This window comes from Pempheris klunzingeri, chromosome 11 (genome assembly GCF_042242105.1).
Source record: "Pempheris klunzingeri isolate RE-2024b chromosome 11, fPemKlu1.hap1, whole genome shotgun sequence".
Taxonomy (NCBI): domain Eukaryota; kingdom Metazoa; phylum Chordata; class Actinopteri; order Acropomatiformes; family Pempheridae; genus Pempheris; species Pempheris klunzingeri.
The window spans coordinates 20,858,812-20,879,573 of record NC_092022.1 but is presented as its reverse complement, the minus strand read 5'-3'; the positions used below and the strand labels follow the sequence as shown (position 1 = coordinate 20,879,573).

The 20,762-nt window shown below is 44.3% G+C and overlaps 1 protein-coding gene across 1 annotated transcript in view; it reads right to left on the bottom strand.

The window, feature by feature from the left end:
* Positions 1 to 20,762, bottom strand: part of plxna2 (plexin A2) — a 141,269-nt gene that overhangs the window by 13,392 nt on the left and 107,115 nt on the right. Inside the window, exons 17-24 of the mRNA XM_070838899.1 lie at positions 14,863 to 15,102; positions 14,251 to 14,394; positions 13,456 to 13,690; positions 11,420 to 11,562; positions 9,965 to 10,233; positions 1,924 to 1,990; positions 1,581 to 1,727; positions 714 to 873 (exon numbers count right to left, since the gene is read on the bottom strand). Of these exons, the coding sequence (XP_070695000.1) occupies positions 714 to 873; positions 1,581 to 1,727; positions 1,924 to 1,990; positions 9,965 to 10,233; positions 11,420 to 11,562; positions 13,456 to 13,690; positions 14,251 to 14,394; positions 14,863 to 15,102 (1,405 nt within the window). The remainder of the gene's footprint in view (positions 1 to 713; positions 874 to 1,580; positions 1,728 to 1,923; positions 1,991 to 9,964; positions 10,234 to 11,419; positions 11,563 to 13,455; positions 13,691 to 14,250; positions 14,395 to 14,862; positions 15,103 to 20,762) is intronic.

Sequence of the window (20,762 nt, the reverse complement as noted above, 5' to 3'; positions counted from 1 at the left end):
TGCATAGATTCAATTATTTTCAAGGCATATGTGAAAGGGTGAGAAATGGACAGATGAGAGCAAGAGAGAGGACAGGGCAATACTGTGCAGCGATGGACGACGTGCTGGTTTGCAGTGAGCCGAGGGTGGGGGGGCTTTTGTTCACTCCGCCCATGTGAAGTAAGAGAAAATGAGAGGGACGGGAACTAGGAGGCAAGGTATGGACAGGCAAGGATGGAAGTGGCAGACTGCGTGGGAGTGTAGCCCAGTGTGAGGCTGGCGAGCCCGTCTGTCAGCTCTTACCTGGGTCAGCCAGACAGCCACGTCACAGACACAAACACACACACACACACACACATACACACACACACAAAGACATACACACTCCTCTATGTCGATCTACTGTGTCTTATTGGCACCACCAGGCAGTGAAAGCAGCCAGACAGAGGGATGCACCACACACTGTCAGTCAGTTTGATAGAAGGCCTGGCAGCAGCACACTGAGGCTGGCTGGCTGGCTGGGCTGTTGGAACACAGCTTTTATCACACTAATGCACTGATAATCTGTACACATGGCTAGGTTTTCTCTCACTGATACGTTAATCTGTGGGTGTGAATGACTTTGCACCTACCAACTGCATCTGTGACTGTCTGGATTGTGTGTGTGCGTGTGTGTGTGTGTGTGTATGCGCGTGCATGCACGGGTGGAAGTGCGTCATTGCGCTGAACCATACCGAGGTCCATGTCGACAGCACGTGGCCGCTGAGAGTAAGGCATGTTCTTGTAAACGGCGTCTAGTATCTTCTCCTTCACTTGGGTGATGGTGTCGCAGTTCAGCACCTTCACTGGAATCTCTGGACTGTTTTCATTGTCCGGGTTCACACAGTTTAAGATCTGGATTGTACAGGTGGGGAGAACAGGAGAGAAAATAAGACAGAAAAATCAGGGACAGAAATGAAGGACCAGAGGAAGAAGCTAGAGGTGTCCTGTCTGCCTAGACGTGGGTCCAGCTTGTGGCTTCGCCCTCATTAGAGTCTCCTTGGAGCATGGCAGGAGCTTTGAGAAACCATTTCCGCTCTTGCTGGCAACCCAAAATCTAATTTCACACCTTCGGCGGGACACCAATTTCCAGCTCTGCCGGGGTATTAGCACGTAATGAGCCAAATTCCCAGTCGGAGCAATCAGACCATTGTCATGTCACATGCTGGCTGTGTGAGCGTTTTTTTTTCTCTGTGTGTGTGTGTAGATGGGGGCTGTCTGGTGTGTTCCTATCTCCATGGCCACCTACCCTGATGTTGGACCAACACTGGAGCCTGTGGCATCATTAGTTAATCTTCTTCCCATATAGAAAGGAGGAAACCCGACATAGCAGGCACAGCTATGCCATCTTAAAATGGCTTGTGATCAAAAAAATGAATAAATACAAAAAAGTCAAGTTAAGAAACTGCATGTGTCCCTGGTAGTCTATTACTAAAAAAATGAATGTGGGTCTTTGTGCCTGCCTGTACTGTACAGTATGTCTGTTATGGTTCCACCTGTGTGTTTATATGTCTGCGAGCCTCAGTGCGAACTCCTTGTGTGCCTTGCGGAGTGTGACGTACCAGGGTTTTGTACTCAATCTGCTGGCGGATGAGCTTGTCTTCACTCAGGGAGTAGCGGGCCTCTCCAGTGATGGCGTCGATGGGCCCCTTTTCCATCTGCTGCTTGATGGCGCAGTACAGCATGAACAGAGGCTCCCCGGCACACTCCTGTGAGCACACACACACACACACACACAGACAGACAAACCCACAGATTCACACATGAGAGAACGTCACTGCATAAACACAAAAATCTGCTGAACTGAAAACACCTACAAGTCCACATACTGTAAACATCTGATAATATGCAATCACACTTTTTATTTAGTAACATGATTCATTTTTCATTACTTGGTGTACTAACCTTGAGGAATTTGTGAAGGAGGAAGGCGAACCAGTTTGTAAGCATCTTCTCTGCAACAGACTCCGTTCTGAAATTACATAAAAAAGCAGAAAAAACTAAATTGAACTCTTTTAGATAATACAAGAGTTCCATAATTCATGAGGCAATGCTTCGGGGAGGTTATCTTAGGATCCTGGGTGGGTGCATCCTGCCCTTGGTTTTGCTTTTGTACTGCCTGCAACAGTGCGGCCACAGTGAGTGAGCACAACAGAACAGAGCAGAGAAAAGGGGCATCTGTGTGTGCATGGTTTGTGTGCATGCACATGTTAAAAAGAGTGTGTGATTGAGTATGCATGAATGTAAGTGTGAGTGAACGTGTGTGTGTGTGTGTCTGTGCGTCTGTGTGTGTGTGTGTGTGTGTTCACGTGTGGTTGAACACAGTGGGACATCAGCAGCTGTGACAAGCCTCAGCTGTTGAGAGAGACGAGTGCTGTCACAGCCAGGTAACGCCTGATCACAGCCAAAACGATCTCCTCTCCTCTCATTTCCCCGCTTCTTCCTCCCCTACCTCCTTTGCCTTCCCAGTCAATCACACATGGAGGTACAGCTTGCTGCTGGGCTTGATTGGGCATGAAAACACACAAGTGTGCAATGACCTCTCGACTATTTCTACCACAGAGCACACAAGAGGGCTGTGTACACCTCTTTTATGATTCCCGTTCATATCTCTCTCTGAACGCCAGACACACATCCCCCCTCTGCCTCATTAGCACTATCATGGAACACTAAAGAAACAGAAGTTAGACTTAAAAAAAAAAAGACAGAATACCAAACAGCCAGGTGGGAATGGTTAATGAGCATGAAGCACAGATGAAAGGGTTAGTTCTGTGCAGCTCGTGTGGACAACCACCTGAGGTGAATAGCAACAACAAGCTCCCACCTCATCTTGTGAATACGCTTCTGTTTTGCTCTTTCGCCTTGTTCATTTGACTGTTGCACAAGCTTGCATGCAGAAAGAATTAAAAATGCTGCATGAAGAAACACCAATGCCAAACTGCTTTGGACTGGAAATGGGTTTTTCCACCAGCCAGCTTTTGGTCCGCACCATTATCAGTGGCTAGCTCCAGCGTAGCTACAACACAAACTAATCACAAGTTAAGATGCCGCGGTAAAGTGCCCCCGGCAGCTTGCACATGTGTGGTGCCAATTTAAATGGCAATGCATTGAAAAAAAATGACCCTCTTAACGTAGCAGGAAATTACTGTGATTACTCTGGTGTGTACTGTATGATGGAGGGGCCTTACAGCGCACTGTGCTGAACCGGGGATTAGCAGGAATCGAAGCAGCCAGGTATTACAGACAAGCTAGAAGGCTTCTGTCTCCTCAGAGCTAAATAGTGCATGGGATGATTATACCTATTCAGGCTCTGAATGGACCTAAAGGGAGATTATGACTATTATGAAGATAATTGCGTTAAGTCGTGTTTGAGGGCCATAAGCAAGAGTCTGGGACCGGAGAAGTCCCAGGGGGATTGTCTGAGCCAGGGGAGGTTACAACAGCTGACAGTTTAGTCACTGTGAGAAGAACAAGTGTCAGTCATTCTCTCGGTCTCATTTAATTGAGAAAGAGGGAGACTTCTCTCTCTTTGTTTTTCACATGCAAATACAGAATTTTCCTGCAGTTTCTGGACAAGAGGAGCAGAGGTTACATTTTAGTTTTGAATGACGTGTGGCTGAGTTGTGATGCTGTCTCCAACGCCTGGAAGCTATTCCACTGCAAACGAGACCGCTGGCCAGCGTGGTGGCAGCTCGTCGAAAGGATGGAGAGCTGGGTGACAGCCTATTAGAAGTGTGATGTGCTGCTGCTGCTGCTGCTGCTGGTGGTGGTGGTGGTGGTGGTGGTGGGGGTGTAGATTAGTTCACCTAGTTTCAGCTACAGGATGAGAGAGTAAACACTGCCGCCGAAAAGCTGAAAGCTAAGAAGTGCGTGCTCTTGTGCATCTGTACGTGTGTTACTGCATCCTGCAGAACATAAACAAGTTCTCTGATTTCCCCGTCTCTGTCACTCTGACATATACAGTACAAACCCACAGGTAGTATACATACAGAAAGAAAGACAGACACACACACACATAGTATTCACAAACACAACCTCGCAGTGCTGCACAACAAAAAAAAGTCTCCCTCATTCCAAAACATAATAGGAAGCCACTATGAGTGCCTGAGGCTGTATTTTCACGCTGAATAAACCTAAATATATTGTGGATTTTTTGGACAATACCCCAAATCCCTCTGTAATTGCCCTCCTTCCTCTACGAAAATTCACCTCTCTTTGCCCACCACCCCTCCCCACACCTACCCCCACCCATGCTTACCATGCGCCCCTCCCAGCTTGTATGAGACTTGTGTGTGTTAGAAGTTAATGGAACCTATTAAGCATTTTAATAAGCTCAGCAAGTCCCAAAGAAAGAAGTCAAATAAAGCCTTTTTTGTGGGGGCTGTGCTGAATCCCCCTTAATGTCTCTCCTTATGAATGTCGGTGGGGAGACGCACTTTGTTCTCCTCCTTCTCCTCTCCTTCTTGTCCTCCTCCTCATCTGCCTCCACTTCCTTCTTTCTATTAATTGAGTTTCATTAATGAACATCAGGATTTCATTATCCCACGTAGTGTGTTTAAGAGGGGCTTTGCATCCCCCCCATCTTTGGTCTACTAATGGCAGCTGGGAGGGGTGGGGTGGGGTGGGGTGGGGGGGGGGGGGGGGGGCTATATTAGCAGGCAGTGTAATGTATTTCAATGAAACTAATGCCAAACACAATACTCGCTCTCTTAATAACTCTGTACTCCATTGCTCTGCATGGGCGGAAATCTCATTACAAAAATGCTGAGGAGAAAAATAATACAAGATTGAAAAGTCTCAAGGTGATAGAAGCAATGTTCTGTGATTCCATTAAAAGAACATTATAAAGAAGAGAAAATAACTAGGTAAAGAGAGCAGCTGTGGTACAACTTAAGAAGAAGATGGAGGGAACAGAAAATAGAGTTTAAAGTGAAGAAGAAGTAGCTGTCTATTCAAGAACGATCTGGTGGGGGTCGTCAAACACCACAGGACTTTCAGTAATAACGGACCGGTAGAAAGAGAGGTCGATGCCGGGAAATGACAGCAGACATGAGGGCTGTATTGGCAGGGTCGGGATGAGCACTGGAGAGGCAGAGCCCTGAGAGAAAGAGGGGGTGCAAGAACACATTTCACTGATGTAGCAAAATACAATGCAAACACCATGAGGAGCGGCATCAGTTCCACTTAGCGCACTGGAGAGTGAGGAAATCAAACACATCGTCCAAGCTCAGATATTGCTTTCAAAAAGCTTTTAGGAGAATGTAAGCGTCTGTGAGCTAAAATCTTTCCCCATCAAGACAAAGAAAGCGGAAGACGCAAATCTTTAAATACCAAAGAGACCACGGTTTCTTTGAAAAGCACGCCTCAGAAGAGCACGAGTGCGCCCTTTAATACGTGATTCCAGAAACTTAACTGACTGGGGATATTATATCTCAGCTGCATCAAGACAAGACACTGCACATGCTGTAATTTGTTTATCACTGGACTGCTGTGGCAGATGGTGACGTGGGATAGAGCACTTAGCTGAGCATAACAGGAGAAAGAGTAAGCACCACAGAGCAACGACAGCACAACATACACAAACTGCCCTCTGACGTTCAAACACGTCCAGACCACCATTATACTCAGCTAATGACATGTGCCAGTGCCTGTTGCATTCGTTAACTATTTCCCCCCAAAGACTGCAATGATTTGTTTTCCATCCTGCATAATCTGCATTCGTTTTTATTCTGTGGTATACCACTTCAGCTCCTCTTACAGGAAACGGACACATATTTAAATGAATGGAAATTTTCTGAAGCATTTCTGTGAAAAGTATCTTTACCACCTACCTTTGTGCTACAAAGTCAAATCCCCTGTCAGCAAATTTACCAGCCAGGTCCTGGTAAACAGATCATGTACGTGAAGAAGAGTGATGTTGTTTTAACAGCCATTTTATCCAATCTACCTTTAGCCCTGCAAACTAAGTAAGAGAGGCACACTGAGCCATTGCATTTTATCAGAAATCTGAAATTATTATAGCCATATCTGTTGCTAGGACTCTATATTAATTTGAGAGTATACTCACTGTGGACTGATATAAGTTAATCTAATATCATTCTTCCAAATAAATATAGATAGTACATCAGCAATTAAGCTCTCAAATATAAAAAAGAAATGCTTTGAGGAGATAATCCGCCCATGTTAGAGACAGAGTATGTGTGAGGGGAATACAGAAGGAAAAAAAAGGCATGTTGATGGCATACAGAGATGGTGAGAGGCAGGCTGAGACACTGTGTTAATGTTAATCAGAGAACCAGTTTACATGCAGCATCTTCACAGTGCTGCCCACATAACTAGGGAATTTCTTTATGGAAAGCATTCAGAACTTCCATTTAATTTGCTGAATTAATATCTTTGTTTGTCGTTCAACTGTAATTCCATCGTTGAATCTTACTCCTCCGCTGCTCGTCTGCATTCTCAACCTTTACCCTCATTTTTCCTCTCATCCTCCCTCTCGTCGCCCCTTTTCCCCGTGCTGTGGCTAGTAATGGCATGGTGCTCCATCATTGGAGCTCACCGCAGAGAGCGGGACTTAATAATTAAGGGCGCCTTGCTTTGCTGGAGCAACCACATCGTACCATTGTACTGCAGCGGTGTCCCTGTGCAGCATGTGCACACGCTGTACCGGAACTCTCTCGTACACACGGACACTATATAGCACACATACTCCTAATACTGCTTTCTGTACAGCTTTAAAGGCATGCTTTGTATCACAATACCTGCCAATCAATTTCAGAGTGACAGCAGGGTCTAATCCTCTGACATCTTGTGTATTTAAACAACATGTCTGTTAATATTCTCTACGTTTCTTTTCATAAAATTCTATAAAATGGCAAAAACCAACAATTCATTTACGTTACTAACATTGCCTGTGTAACTAGCAAGCCTGATATATTTTATTCCTCTGTGCATTGTAACTATTAAACCCACACAAATGTGCCACACCATTACACCGGGGGACATGTTCCTTCATTATGTCAACAGGGGCACAGTAGTCCGTGTAGAGTCGGCCCAAACATAGACCATCGTGCTGCTGTAAATACTCACCAAATCTGCGGCTAAAATTAGTCCCTAACAAATAGACTATTTACTCCTGTCTGAGGAGAAAACTACAGAGCCCAGGTGCTTTGGGAAGTTCTTTAGTGTTTTTTTCTTTTTTTTTAATAAAAGTATATGTTTGTGAGCTGTTTTAAAATTTATGTCTTCAGTAAGAACAAATGGATCTGTGCCACAGACAGGCTGGGGAAATTGGAAAATACTTAAGAAACAAATTAATGCTTTGTTGGTTTTGGACCTTTTGTGGCTTTTCTTGATAATAACAGACATTAAGAATAAACACTGCCTTATCCTTTAATAAACAGCCATTTGGATCCATTGTACACATTAAACTTTGATTTGTCTTGCAGGCCACTGAGAAAACATGAGGATAAGTTGCTGAAATGCCATGATGGATGGAACTATATTTGTATCTTCATCGGCAGCGCTTGTGTGAATATGGTTTTCTCTTAAAAGGTCGAGCACGCTTGCTTGTGGACATGTTCCCCTCTCGAGAAAAGCATTCAATGACAGCTGAGCGGCTGGGAGAAGCAAAGCTCTTTGCTATGACTCAAACGTGTCTTGGGATGCACTTTCAACCCACTGTAATATAAATGAGAAGAGGAAGAAGGCTGGGTGACCTAGAGGTTCCTTCTGCATATTGGCTCTCTCCTGTAGCCATGTAACCTTGACCCAGGAACTGCAAAGCTTACTAATAATTCATTTAGAACAACATCCAGAATGACCCTTACAACTAAACTACTGAAAGTAATCTGGATTCCAGTATGACCAGCACAGCTTTATTCATTGCACTAGTACATTAGGATAGTGATAGATACATTTGGATGCCATAAAAAAAAAAAAAAGCACTAGGATCTGTTTTGATGCTGCTAATTCATTAATGCCAGAAAAGCTAAGAGGGGGTCTTAGCCAACATAATAGCAAGCATTCCTCCATCCTATTATATATGATAATAGACTGAGGAGAGCCCACAGAAAAGACAACTGAAGGCGAAAATGGCAACAAAGCGCAGCCCAGCAGCCTCACTCTACACCCTGCACAAACACAATTACTGCTTAGAGATGTGCTCAATTTGACTATCATCACTGACGTGTGTGTGTGTGTGTGTGTGTGTGTGTATAAATGTGTGTGTATATATATGTGTGTGTGCATGTTTGTGCGCGTGAGTCAGCTGGCTGGCGTGACTGCCGGCTTTCCGCTGAATAGGCGATGCGAAAGACAACAACAGCAAAGAGCCATGTCAAATCGATAATCCCTTAAATTCTTCAGAAAAAAGGGGAGTGAAATGTAAAAACTATGGGACATTTAGCCCTCCAGGCTCCAGCGGCAGGACCCGAGGATTACGTACCACTGTGCTCCTAATAGGAGAGGATAATGAAAACTTAGATGTGACGTGGGGCCCTGCTGTCATGTGAAATAACAGCTTAATCCAGGTCCATTTGATGCTGTGTCACTTTGTCCACCTCTCTTTCTCTTTCTCTGTTTGCTTCTGTGTGCTGTCGTTTCTGTCTGACAGTTATTTACTCTGATTATTAATGTGGGTTTTTCAAATAGAGACACTGAGGGTGGTGCAGCGGTGCATACCGTCTCCTGTGGCAGTCTGTCACTGTACTAGTGTCCCCAGTGTCCAGTCTGTTATTGGACACCAAGGGAACATTAACATCAGAATGAAGGTGTTGTTTGAAAGTATAGCAGCTGCCTGCTCTCACAGTTTCCGCTTATTAGTCACGTAAACATGATCAGAATCGTGCAGTTGGGCTCTCAGAGAGCCTGTTCACAAGACTGTGCTTTGTACATTCTGTACCTTTTCAGATCAGTATTGTTTGTCAGTCCTTTAACCTGTTTCTATACCCACAGAGCCACCGAAGCAGCCGAGGACATTTGGGGAAGGACTTAGCAGGTGTTTAAAGTTTAAGCACATCACCCCAACTCCCCCGGAAAACAATATACCCTGGAGAGACAGAGAGGGAATAAAAAAGTTAAGTTGAACCGCTCCTGAATGTTTCATAAGGAGCCCGAGCCGGGAGGATAAGTGAGAGTGACATTGGCATGGAGAGAGCGCTGTGGAGAGACGGAGCGCGAGAGAGAATACGGAATTATGCAGAGAATTCGGAGGTTTCTCATGATGTGAAGAGTGCATGGCGTTTATCTCAGCATACTGTAGCTGTACTGTAGCTCTCATTACAAGCCTTATTCTGTAAAGTGTCTGTATGGGAACACGGGGAAATCAGAATGCATCCACCCACAAGGAAAAGCGGGAAGAGCATACAGCTCTAAATCAATCCCCATCCATCTGTCTACACCGTTTGTATCAACTTCCTCCTACAGACTCGAGCTTCTGTACATGTTTTTAAATGAGGACTGTGTATCCAGTATCTACATAACTATCCTCTGGGTACACCTGCACATATGTATAGATACATAGTAGCTTTTTGAGTACAGTACCTGAAATTAATCAAATCAAGTTACTGAGAATAAAGGAATTTCTCTGAAAATGATTATATATATATATATATATATATATATATATATATATATATATATACACACACACACACACACACACACACACACACACACACACACACACACACACACACATATATTTGGTTTAAATTACTTTATGTTGAATCATTCTTCGTTTTAATCATGTCGAAGTCCGAACAGGAAAAAATAACATAAATCGAAATAGTTCCTAATGAGAAGTTTTTTCTGAGTTGACCACTATAAAAAGCTTTGGTGATATTTGGTGATAAGTTTAATTAATACTTTAAATAAACTCCTTTTAAAGGCCTCATGTTACTAGCGGTCATTATCGCCATCTTTGTCTTAACGCGTGCTGTGTTACCTGCGCAGCAGCAGTTTGGGGTGGTTCTTGCTCTCCAGGTTGCGGTCGATGAGGTCCGACAGCAAGTGTTTGAGGACGTCGGTGGCGTACTCCAGTCGCCCTTGCAGGGCCGTCATGATAAGTGAGGCCACGTTGCCGCGGTCCCTCATGGAGAAAGAGCGCTGCATTTCCAGTGTTCGGATGAAGGTGAGCAGGAACACTTTGTTGTTGATGAGCTGGCCAAACAGCTTCAGGGCCTTCTCCACGTTCTGCTGGCCGTTCCCTGACACCTGGACAGAAGGGGGAGCGTTAATAAGTTTCCAGCACTAATTTGAATAATAAATGTCCTGTAATCATTTAAACAGTAATGAGCTGAGTGAGTTTTGAAAAAGATTTGTTGCTCTTTAACTGGTTTCTTGACCTTGTCTCACACAAAATAAAGATTTTTCCAAAGGCACCAAAAGCCTCACTCATGTTTCACTCCAGGCAGACAGAAGTTTCCACTCATGGTGAGTAACTGAGAAGATCTTAATCAATTATTGACCCGGGCCTGTTAAAAAGCATTGTTCCCCACGTTAGCTGCCATTTCACTTTCAAGTCAAATAACTTGTCAAGGTAAGACAATCCCAAATGGAGAAGACTCTTTTCTTCCTTTGCATTTGTTTGAGCACACCTCACTGCTTCACAAAAGTTTGGATAGCTAATTTTGGTCCTTTTGATAGGACAGTCTGTCACACAGAATACCTATCTTATGGAGCTCCCCGAAGGGAAAAGACATTGCCTTTGACCTTTACCATACACGGCTAGTCTGATCTGAACCACTGCCTGTCTACCTAACCAGGCCCGGTAAACCAATTCCATCCTGCACCTCGCACAATCTACATATAAAATGCTGGACCTCTATCATGGTGAATCTCTTTATCCCTGATAGTTTCATCCTCTGGACTCCATTCAGTGTGCGCCGCATAAAATAAACTCATTTCCCAGCACTACTCTGGCCCCATGAAGAGGAGCGAAAAGTGTTAACCAGCCAGTTTTTTCCCCAATGGAGGAACCCACAGTCCTGCCTGAGGATTGGGAATTACTCACTTCATTACCCCTCATACTGCAGCCACTGGTGGATGAAATAGCCATGTGCTGGGACCCTGTTTTCCATGAGGGAGGTTGCATGTGAGGCATATATACATGTGTGTGTATGCTGCTCAGCATGATTGGCTGCATGTGTGTGTGTGTGTGTGTGTCAGACCAGAGGGTAGAAAGGATAAGTGGCACACTGGTATCCTTTCCCCCTCAAGCACTTTGCTGCTTATGGAGGCTGCCCTGCAGGGAGAGTGGTAAGGGCAGGTACACTAAACCACTCTCTCCCTATCTTTTTTGCCTCAGTTTGACTTTCTCCTGCCCTTTCTTAATGCATTCGCCGCTCATATGTCTCAGTCCAATCTCTCTCTTTCTTGCTCTCCGTCTTTCTCTCGTTACCTCCAGTTCTCTCAGGACAGGATGATCCTCTATGCCGGGGAAGAGGACCCTCATGGCATATGTCCTGTAGTCCAGATGGGGGATACCAGCTCTGTCTAGGTCACTGGTCAGCTCATTGATGTCCGTTTGCAGCTCGGCAAAAGCTGTGAGAGAGAGAGGGGAAGAGGCGGTTGGAGGGAATACTTGAGACATGCAGCATAAGAATAAAGCTGTTCTTGAATCCCCGAGGACCAAACGCGTGAATCCTTCTCATCTTCATGGTGTTTACTAACGTTATGATAAAGCTGACAGTTAAAGCCCAAGGTAGTCTTCATGTCAGAGAAACTCGATATTTCACATCTCTCCTTTAAAAAACACAGACCTCGATCTCTCTCACACACCTCCCTTTCTCACTCATTTTTGTCTGCCAGTCGGTAAATTGGCTGGAGCCGAGGCCCCAAAGAGTGTGTGTCATCTCAGTGTGAGGCTGCAGGTGAGCACTAGTTAATTGGCTCCATCCTGGCTGACTCCTGTTCAGGCCCACGGCTCTGTTGCTCTGCCTCGCCGCCCTTGGGGAGGCTCCCTGTCTGCAGCCTATCACAGGAACAGCAGCAGTCCCCTAACGCCGTCCTAAAAACTCCGCCATCTCCAGCCTGTCTTAGCCCTCACCGCCTGGCCGCTGGCCCCCTGCGAGTCATGGGTTTAGACACCAACACATAGGCTCACAGGCACATGTGGAGTGTATATACTCATAAGGAGGAACCCAGGTACCCATCTAAATCCACCCCGCGGGGCAGCACACTCCCGGCCACTGCTAATGGTTAAAACATTAATCTTCTCCTTTTTCCCAAGGCTGTCTGTGTGTGACTGATCCCCCCCCCATTCGCCTGCTCTGTCTATCTGCCTGCCTGTCTGTCCTTCTGTCTGACATTTGACCAGTCAGTAAGATTTCTGCAATTGCATGTTTTTTCTTTTTTTTATTTACTGTTTAACAAGACTGGGAGACCCGATCCAGAGTGGCTGGAGGGGATAAATAATAAGGTCCTCTCTGGCTGATGAAATCCCCTGAACACTAACACAAACCGCACTTCTGCCATCGCAGTGATTAGCTATAATGACCCAGATGATGACATCAGTGGCCAACCAGCAGTGTTTATTTGAAAGCATTCATACAAAAACTCAATGCTGCTGCACAGAGTGCTCCTGGTGAGCTGTGGGTCAGCCTGAGGTTATCTGTGGTCTCCCACCGGGTAGAAGGTCAAGGGTCGGACGGACTGCTGCCCTCTCTCTTAACCCTAAGCCACAAGGGAGGAGTGTGTTACAAAGCAGCTGTGTGTGTTCGATACAGTGGAAGTCAAAAGCTATTAGCTATTTAGGGATGAAACGCTTAATGGCATTCATTGATCACTTTTACAGGACACACACACGCAAACACATACATAACTGCATTTATCTTTATCACACATGCTGTGTGTGTGACACAGCACGTGTGATAAAGATAAACGCAGAATTAACCCTTCCAGTTAAGACTGGAGTAAAATGCAATAAGCACTATGTGTCTCTCACTGGGAGGAGGTTGAGGTTACCCTAATGAGAAACTCATTATTCAAGTGTCAGTCTGTGTGCAAGTCTATATCCAGCATACAAACTAGAAAGCAATAGAAAGTGCGAGGCCTCACTACGGCACGAGAAGGGTCACGTGCAGGGTTAAGTGCCATGATCTATATGTCGTGATATATAACCAGGATGACTCACTGACCCAGATTTGGAGAAATTTCTACTGCATTATTTAACACACACACACACAGACCACCCGTAATTTACTTACTGTACTATATGCACAAATACAGATTCATGCCTGTTATGTGATTACAGTCAAGTGAATTTACCAGATCCATTCAACTGTAGGAGTGATGGAGCAGCCTCAAAAATTACTGGCTGTGAATGGATATTGTGAGAAACACAGACCCATAATCTCGCTTGGTCTGTATACTGCAGTGTAGTGTAATGTACTTTACTATACTATACTATACTTTGCTATACTATACTATACTAACCTTCTTTGCACTCCAGGGCAACTCGTGACTCCAGGTTGTCCATTTGCATCTGCAAGCGCTTCAGGGTGAGGTCATTCTCACGTGACTTGCGCTTGTAGGCGATGAGGACGAGGATGACGATGATGAGGAGGAGACCACCACCAGCCGCGATGCTGACGATGGCTGGGAGGGTCAGCAGGCTGTCAGACATGATGTGGACCGCCCCAGGAGAGACGTGGAGCCCACCCACCTGAACCTGTGGAGGGACACAGTCACACATGGTCACATTTCATCTCAAATCAGTGTAGTTTAGAGAGTACTTAAACTCTAAAACCCAGAGGGAGGATGCGTCATTTTCTAATGTTTCAACAAAATCCAATCACTGGTCTTGATATCTATATATAATAATAACTGATACACAGCAATGCATAAGCAAAGTCGCAGAAATCCTGCCAAAACGTAGGTAAATACTGTCTGCTGAAACTGATACTGAGTGCAAACACGCGGCCATCTACACACTGGCGTAGAGAGGGAAATAGTCTGGGGCTTGCACTCAATAAGCGAGCAGGCAACTAAAAATAATTGCAGTGGGTTCTGGCAGAACCTTTTGACAGCTAGAGCACACTCACGCTGCACTCCCTTTGACCTCTTCCCTTCAGCTGAATGAGCAATGATGAGAGCACAAATAATAGAGTTTAGAGGCCAACTATTATGAAGAAAGAAATCACAAATATGGGGATAGACAGAGTGTCAGAGAAACTTAGGAGGACAGTGATGTACACACACAAACACAGACAGACCATTACCCATACTGACCATGACTTTGTATTGTCCGGTGAGATTGGGCGGCTCACACAGCAGTTGACTGTCAGACACGGTGACAGAGCAGGGGGTCTCTCCTATCAGCACCGTGTAGTTAAGCTTCACCCCTCCGGATGCTGGGGGAACCAGGTTTCTGCCCTGTGGGCACGAGGAGAGGGACAGACGGGTGAGAAATTAGGAGGGAAACTCGGACTCACGAGCACATGGCTCAAAGGAGATCAGACAATTTTACAAACCTACAAAGCCAATATGTCCCCTAAATACACTGTAAATTAGATCCCTAGGTTTGGGCGCAGCTGCGGCCAAATGTGACTCCATACTGAGATCAAGGCGATATATCTCACAGTGGCATTAAGTGGGAACAGCTGGCAGGACAAAGAAAATAAAATATATTCCTCAATGAAGTCTTTGAGTTACAAGACTTCTTAAAACCAAATAATGGGAGAGAGAAAAATATATCACATGAATTATAAATATATAGCTGATGCTGATATCCAGAGAGAGTAACAATGATTGAACAAGAAGAGGTGTGTCGCTCAAGGACATAAGACAAAATCAGTAAGTGTTCTGTAGATTCAGATGCATGCTAATCTGTATTTCCTATACCTTGAGGATGATGGGTGAGCCTGGCTTTTGCTCCAGGACGCCAGTGGTGCTGAGGGGCTCAAAGTAAGGGTTTGGGTAGTAGAGGAGGTTGGTGTTATTGTAGACCAGCAGTGCCTGGACGTTGTTGAAGATGAACCCGAACTCGTCCGCGTGCTTTACTGTGTCCAAACCTGGGTGGTACTCTGCCATGAGGGAGGGAGCGAAGCAGCTCATAGTGGTGGTGTTCAATACTTTACAAACCTGGGGAGAATGAATGAAGACGGGAGGAAAAAATGTGAGGGAGAAATGCACTTTTTGAGACGCTATTGGCGAGTGTGTTGCACTCAAACGCATCTCTACACATCGTGCAATGATAGCCCGAGCACCCTGAAATGAAACAAGAAATGTGATGGAGTCATCCAGGATAAACACAGACAGTTCAGCACGGCTAAGATGTTTTTTTTTTTTTTCTGGCTCCAAAATAAAACACACACGACACAAAAGTTTCAAGCTGATCGGTTGTAAAGCCTTCTTTCTGTTCTAACCTAAAGTGTGATCTTAACAGAAACACATTGGTATCAACAAGAGCCCTGCAGGGAGCTCTGCATCCTAATAATTGCCGTATAAAATCCTCATTCTTTCCAGAGAAGGGGATTTATTGTGTGTCATTAAATCCATCTGTATTGGAGAGGAAGCCTCCATAAAATCGGAAATAAATTGCTGCTACCGCTTGGCTGAAAAACACTGGAGGACAACAACCACAAAGGATGGAGGCAATGCTCCTATGTCTCCTCAGGTAGAGGTTGAGCTATGGCTCTTTTATTACTTCTCTCCAGTTTTCCCACATGAGAGACCTGTCTTCCATCCATCCTCACTGGCTCGGCTCTAGAGGAAAGGGGAGAGAGGATTGATTGCTGCACAGCACTCTGCTCAGAGAGGTTTTTATCTGCTTTCACTCCCTCCCAGCTCTCTCTCTGGGGAAGAAACTTAATTAGAGGTAAATATCATCAAAGCTGGTGAACGCAAGCAACTACCACACCTGCTACCTGTTGTTGCTGCTCGGGAGCAAGCCAGGGAGATCGATGCAAACTCATTCTGTGTGGGCTACACCGATTGTATTGTGCCAGCATGGTGCAAGACGAGTTGTGGGAGTGTGACTCTAGGTGGAAGGAGGGACTGGACTTCTTACTTTCTTTACCCTTGGATACGAACTATAGAGCGTTCGTGTGTTGTCACCATGCAGAGCAATAAATCCGAATGTTAAAAACAAATTCTGATTCAAGATCTTGGGTATACTGTGAGTGTGAGTGTGTGTGTGTGTGCAATGTGTGCCTGAATTTAGCCTGAGAGTAATGACTATTTTAATCATTAATCTGTATTAATGCAACTATTATTTTCTTAATTAATCAATTGTCTGCCTAACAAATAGCAGAAAACACTGCAAATGTCTGTTCAAATTTCCTAAAGCCAAAGATGACATTTTGTCAAGTTACGTTTTTTTTTAGATATTCACTTTATAATGGTATTAAATGGAAAAACACAGCAAATCCTCACATTCTAAAGTGAAACAAGAGAATGTTTGAATGATTTTGCTTAAAAAAATGACCTAAACATTTGATTCGATGATAATAATTGAGGCTTGATTTTCTGTCCATCAACTAAATGATTAATTGACGAACTGCTTCAGCTGTATGTGAGTCATCAGCGTGCCATAAGAAACACGAATCCTACATTAGAACTGTCACAGCAATATATACAGCAATAAGGCTCTTCCAGTGTGTCGCTGCACTACAAGGCCTGAGGGCTCTGTCGTAGCTTTCCCTTACTCTTTCTTCTTTTTTTTTTTCTCGACATTTTTCTTTAGAATTCACACTTTACATGCTACAGTAGCAGCGAGAAGATAAGCCCTTTTAAAAATAGATAGTACAAGCAGATAGTACCCCCTGACATACTTTCACCAAGTTTAGGTTCTGTGAATGCATGAGCATTATTTCACTGTAAGCCAGTAGTAACTAATAGAATGTGAATTTTGAATAGAATAATAGAATTTGAACAGCGTTGTTGTAAAAATTAAATGCTCATATGTTCATGCAATACATACTCAATAAGAAATAACTAGTCAAACAGTGTGTGATCATACTGCTGTTCACAGTAGAACACTGACTGTGCTTTGTGAAAAAATAATGATGGATTAATTAATCAATGACTATTGTTCCCCAAAATGTGTATATAGCCATTAAGGAAGAGATCATATGAATTTCTTTTAACCGCTCATACAGTATGCACTCCTCATCACTCTTCAGGAATTAATAGGTTTAATGGATAAAAGGGTTCAAGCTAAGTTTGATATGGGCTGCTTCCTTTACTGTTGGCATGGTGATACGTTATATAGACAGGCCCAGAAGCTCCGGCAGCATCATCGTGACTGTCAAGTTGGAACAGCGAGGCATTTGCAAGTCAACTACAGTTCTGACTACCATCTGCTCTGCCGGAGATGGATACTGTGTTTTTTTTTTTTCTACCCTGTCCTCACTTTCTCTCCTCATACGCTCTCTTCTTTTCTTAAATAAATCCTTTCCTTCGCTGAATCCTGTCAGGATAGAAAACTGCTGCTATCATGTAGGATGTTTTTTTTAGGCTGCGTAACAGTGAGTTTGTAAATCCAAAGTGCTGAGCGAGTAAATAGTTATGGGTAAAGGGGGCATTGTAGGATTTGATAAAGAAAATGGGGTATTTGGGTTCCCCTGTGGGAGGGGCAATAAATGACTGTATTTTACAACACCATGGCACCTTTTCATGACTGCTGCCATTAAGTATTTTTTAGAAACATTATGTATAGAGCAAAAGGATTTCAAATGATCGCTAGATTTCCAAAAACTCTACAGCATTATTTTCTACCAGTCCATCTTCTTTTAAGCAGAATGCTACAATATACAGTCAAACCAAGACACTGCTTAGATTTAACAATCTATGTATTTTCACTCTCTATCTCTGGCACATCAAAATAACAACAAAATTCTATATACTGGCAAATGCAGTGTGCACATATAATACATCCATTCCTTTAGGCCATGTAGAGAAAGAAGCCAGACATTGTTCAGCATTGATAAAGTCAATTGAAGGCAACAGATAGAGAAAATAATTGGAATCTTGGCCTCATCTGTCTTCTTTCTCTGGTGCTGGACAGAGCCAGGGTGTTTTAAGGCAGTAACACTCCAACCCCTCTGGCTGAATACATTACCATGATCTACTGTGCTGCTACAGCCCACTCACCCATTCAAAGGTCTCTGGCCACGGTAGTAGTGAGAGAGACAGAGGGAGAGAGCCAGAGAGAGAATGAGAGAGGAATGAGGGATAAGATGTACTGGCTGCCGAGATGTGCGTAGGAGAAATGCGAAGGGTCACGGAGTCAAGGGTCATCTGGAGGCTAACATTCGATAGCTAGTCACTGGCTGTTCCGCTGTTCCTTTACTTTGTTACTCCTACACTGTCTATTTTCCTGCCTGCCTGCTGTTCTAACCAACTGCTAATATTGGCATTAATTCTAACTCCCCCTCTGATCCGTCCATAAAGACTCTGTGCGGTATTTTAGCTACTACAAAACCTGAGCCAGTAGTTAAACGTTCCTCTAAGATGTTTGCCACGCTGGAAGTGAAAGAAATCATCTGATGGATGTCTTTTGATGAGGGTGTGACTAATTTAAAACACCCTCTGTAAGAAATCCTTCATGCGTTAACAAGTGGCTTTTCTTCTTTTGTTCTCTCAGAGTCCATACCAAAAGGGAGACGGCGGTGGCCCTCAAAACTGTGTACACTCAAGATGCCACGATGATTCAATGAGCCACTCAAGATGCTGACATTGTTGAGATGTATGGTGTTGTAAGAAAAATGCACACAGCTTGAAATACAAAACCATCATGGACATGTAAATTGTAAGTTCTGAGAGTCCACCATCTATGCTTTCAATAATAATCAGCGCCTGTAGTACTTGGTGTATCAGACAATCAGCCTGATTGGACGAGGCATGATAGAAGCCTGACACATACATGCTGAACACTTTCTACGATCAGCAGCAGCTGCAAAAGCACCTGATGTGCCAAGTCTGACACTCAGTCCGGGTGCCTTAGAGTGTGGCAAATACGGTAGATGAAATCTTTCTGGGACAGGGAAATGTTCCGGAGCTGGAAAATAACCCTTTTAGCTTTAATCAAGATTATGATAAATGTTTCAGTTGTGAATCCAGTGACAGATACAGGGCATTTCACAAAGAAAATTGTCTTTTTTTTCCCCCTCTCCCAGTTTCTTTGTGAGTCTGTGCAGGTGACACAAGGGAGGGAGAGAAGAGAGGCAATTTAGTGGGAGACAGGTGATCATTTGAAGGCTGGCTGACAGACAGCAGCTCTTATTGCTATAGGCTGCTCTGCTGTTTGCCTTCCTCCACTGACAAAAGGGGAAAGGGGGGTGGGGGGTGGGGGGGGGGGGGGGGGGATGAAGGATGAGTAATTGTAACCTTAGCATTTAATAGAAATTCATTCTCTGTGGCTGTGGGCAGCGGCACGGGGTTCTTTTGCAAGGTGCTAGGCAGGGCGCTGGAAGAGATGAGGCGGGGTGGAGATGAACAACTCTCTTTCCAATCCTCTGAAACTGACAAATCAGACAGCACCCACACACCAGTCAAATCCCATTTCGCCAGGTCTCAAAGAGTCTCTCACTCATCAAGTGTTTTTCTTCTCTAAACATAAAACAGCCCACATCTGTCTTTTACTTGTAACAGACTAATAACTAGGGTTTCGTAACTTACAAAGATCCTTTAGGGAAACTGTGTCCTTATGTGAGGAAACATTGTAGCATGAAAAAGCCCAGGGCAGAGTTATGATTTTTAGTAAAGGAGCATTCACTAAGCAAGTCAGACACTTAAGGCCAATTTTAGACTACTAATGTCAGGGACGAGAGGTTGGAATTGCAGAGGGGGCGTGGGGCATGTGGGGACAAGTCTGTGTAGAATTCTACAAGCGAGACATGGGGGCATTTTTGTGTGTGCTAACCTGACCTGGGATTCTATAAATTAGGCACAAGATTTACGTGACTCAGAGTATAATCTCTGAGACCCTTTGAGGACTGCTACAAAAAATGTGAGTGAGTGAGCATGTGAGTGAATGTGTGTATGCAAAGGGAATTTGTCATGCTGATGTATCTCTTCAAAGCAGAGCCTTTACCATACATTAGAGCAGTGGTTCGCAGTTGAAGACCAGACACCCTCACATGGGGTCATTAGATAAATATAAAGGGTCACGAGAATTAAGAAAATCTAAATTCTGCTAAACATATAAAATATGTAAAATTATTTAATATCAGATAGTACAAAAATTTTGCCATTGCACATACTGGTGCCTCTACGTAGCACTATTTCTTTTTACCTCTCCTCCATCCTTTTGTCTGCCTGACCCACCTTTCCCCAGACCATAGAGAGGAAATCCCATCCTCTTAATTAAACAAGGAGCCCCAGGACAGGGGCTCAAATGTAATTTGTAACGATTTCCCACAGCCAAGACTTTGATTATACAAGGGCTCTTTATGCTGACCAAAGACTTCTGACCACAGTTAATCTTCCACTGAAACCCATTAGGAGCCTCCTTGCCCCCGATCATGCACACCTCCAACATTCCCCCCGCTGACCCACCTACACCTCCTCTACTGTCCTCCAGTGTCTGTATACGGTTTGAGCGCCCCGTTGTTTTTCTTCAAACAACTGCAAATGTTGTGCAGTAAAACATAACAGGGTTTCACATGTGGGGGCTGGGGTTTAGCCTCAAGAAAATTCAGAGTAAACTCTTAATTAAATACTGCATGCAGACCACTCTCACTGCCAGCTGCATTATTCAGATGCTCGTTGGAGAGCTTGAGACGACTGGGTTCAAGCGG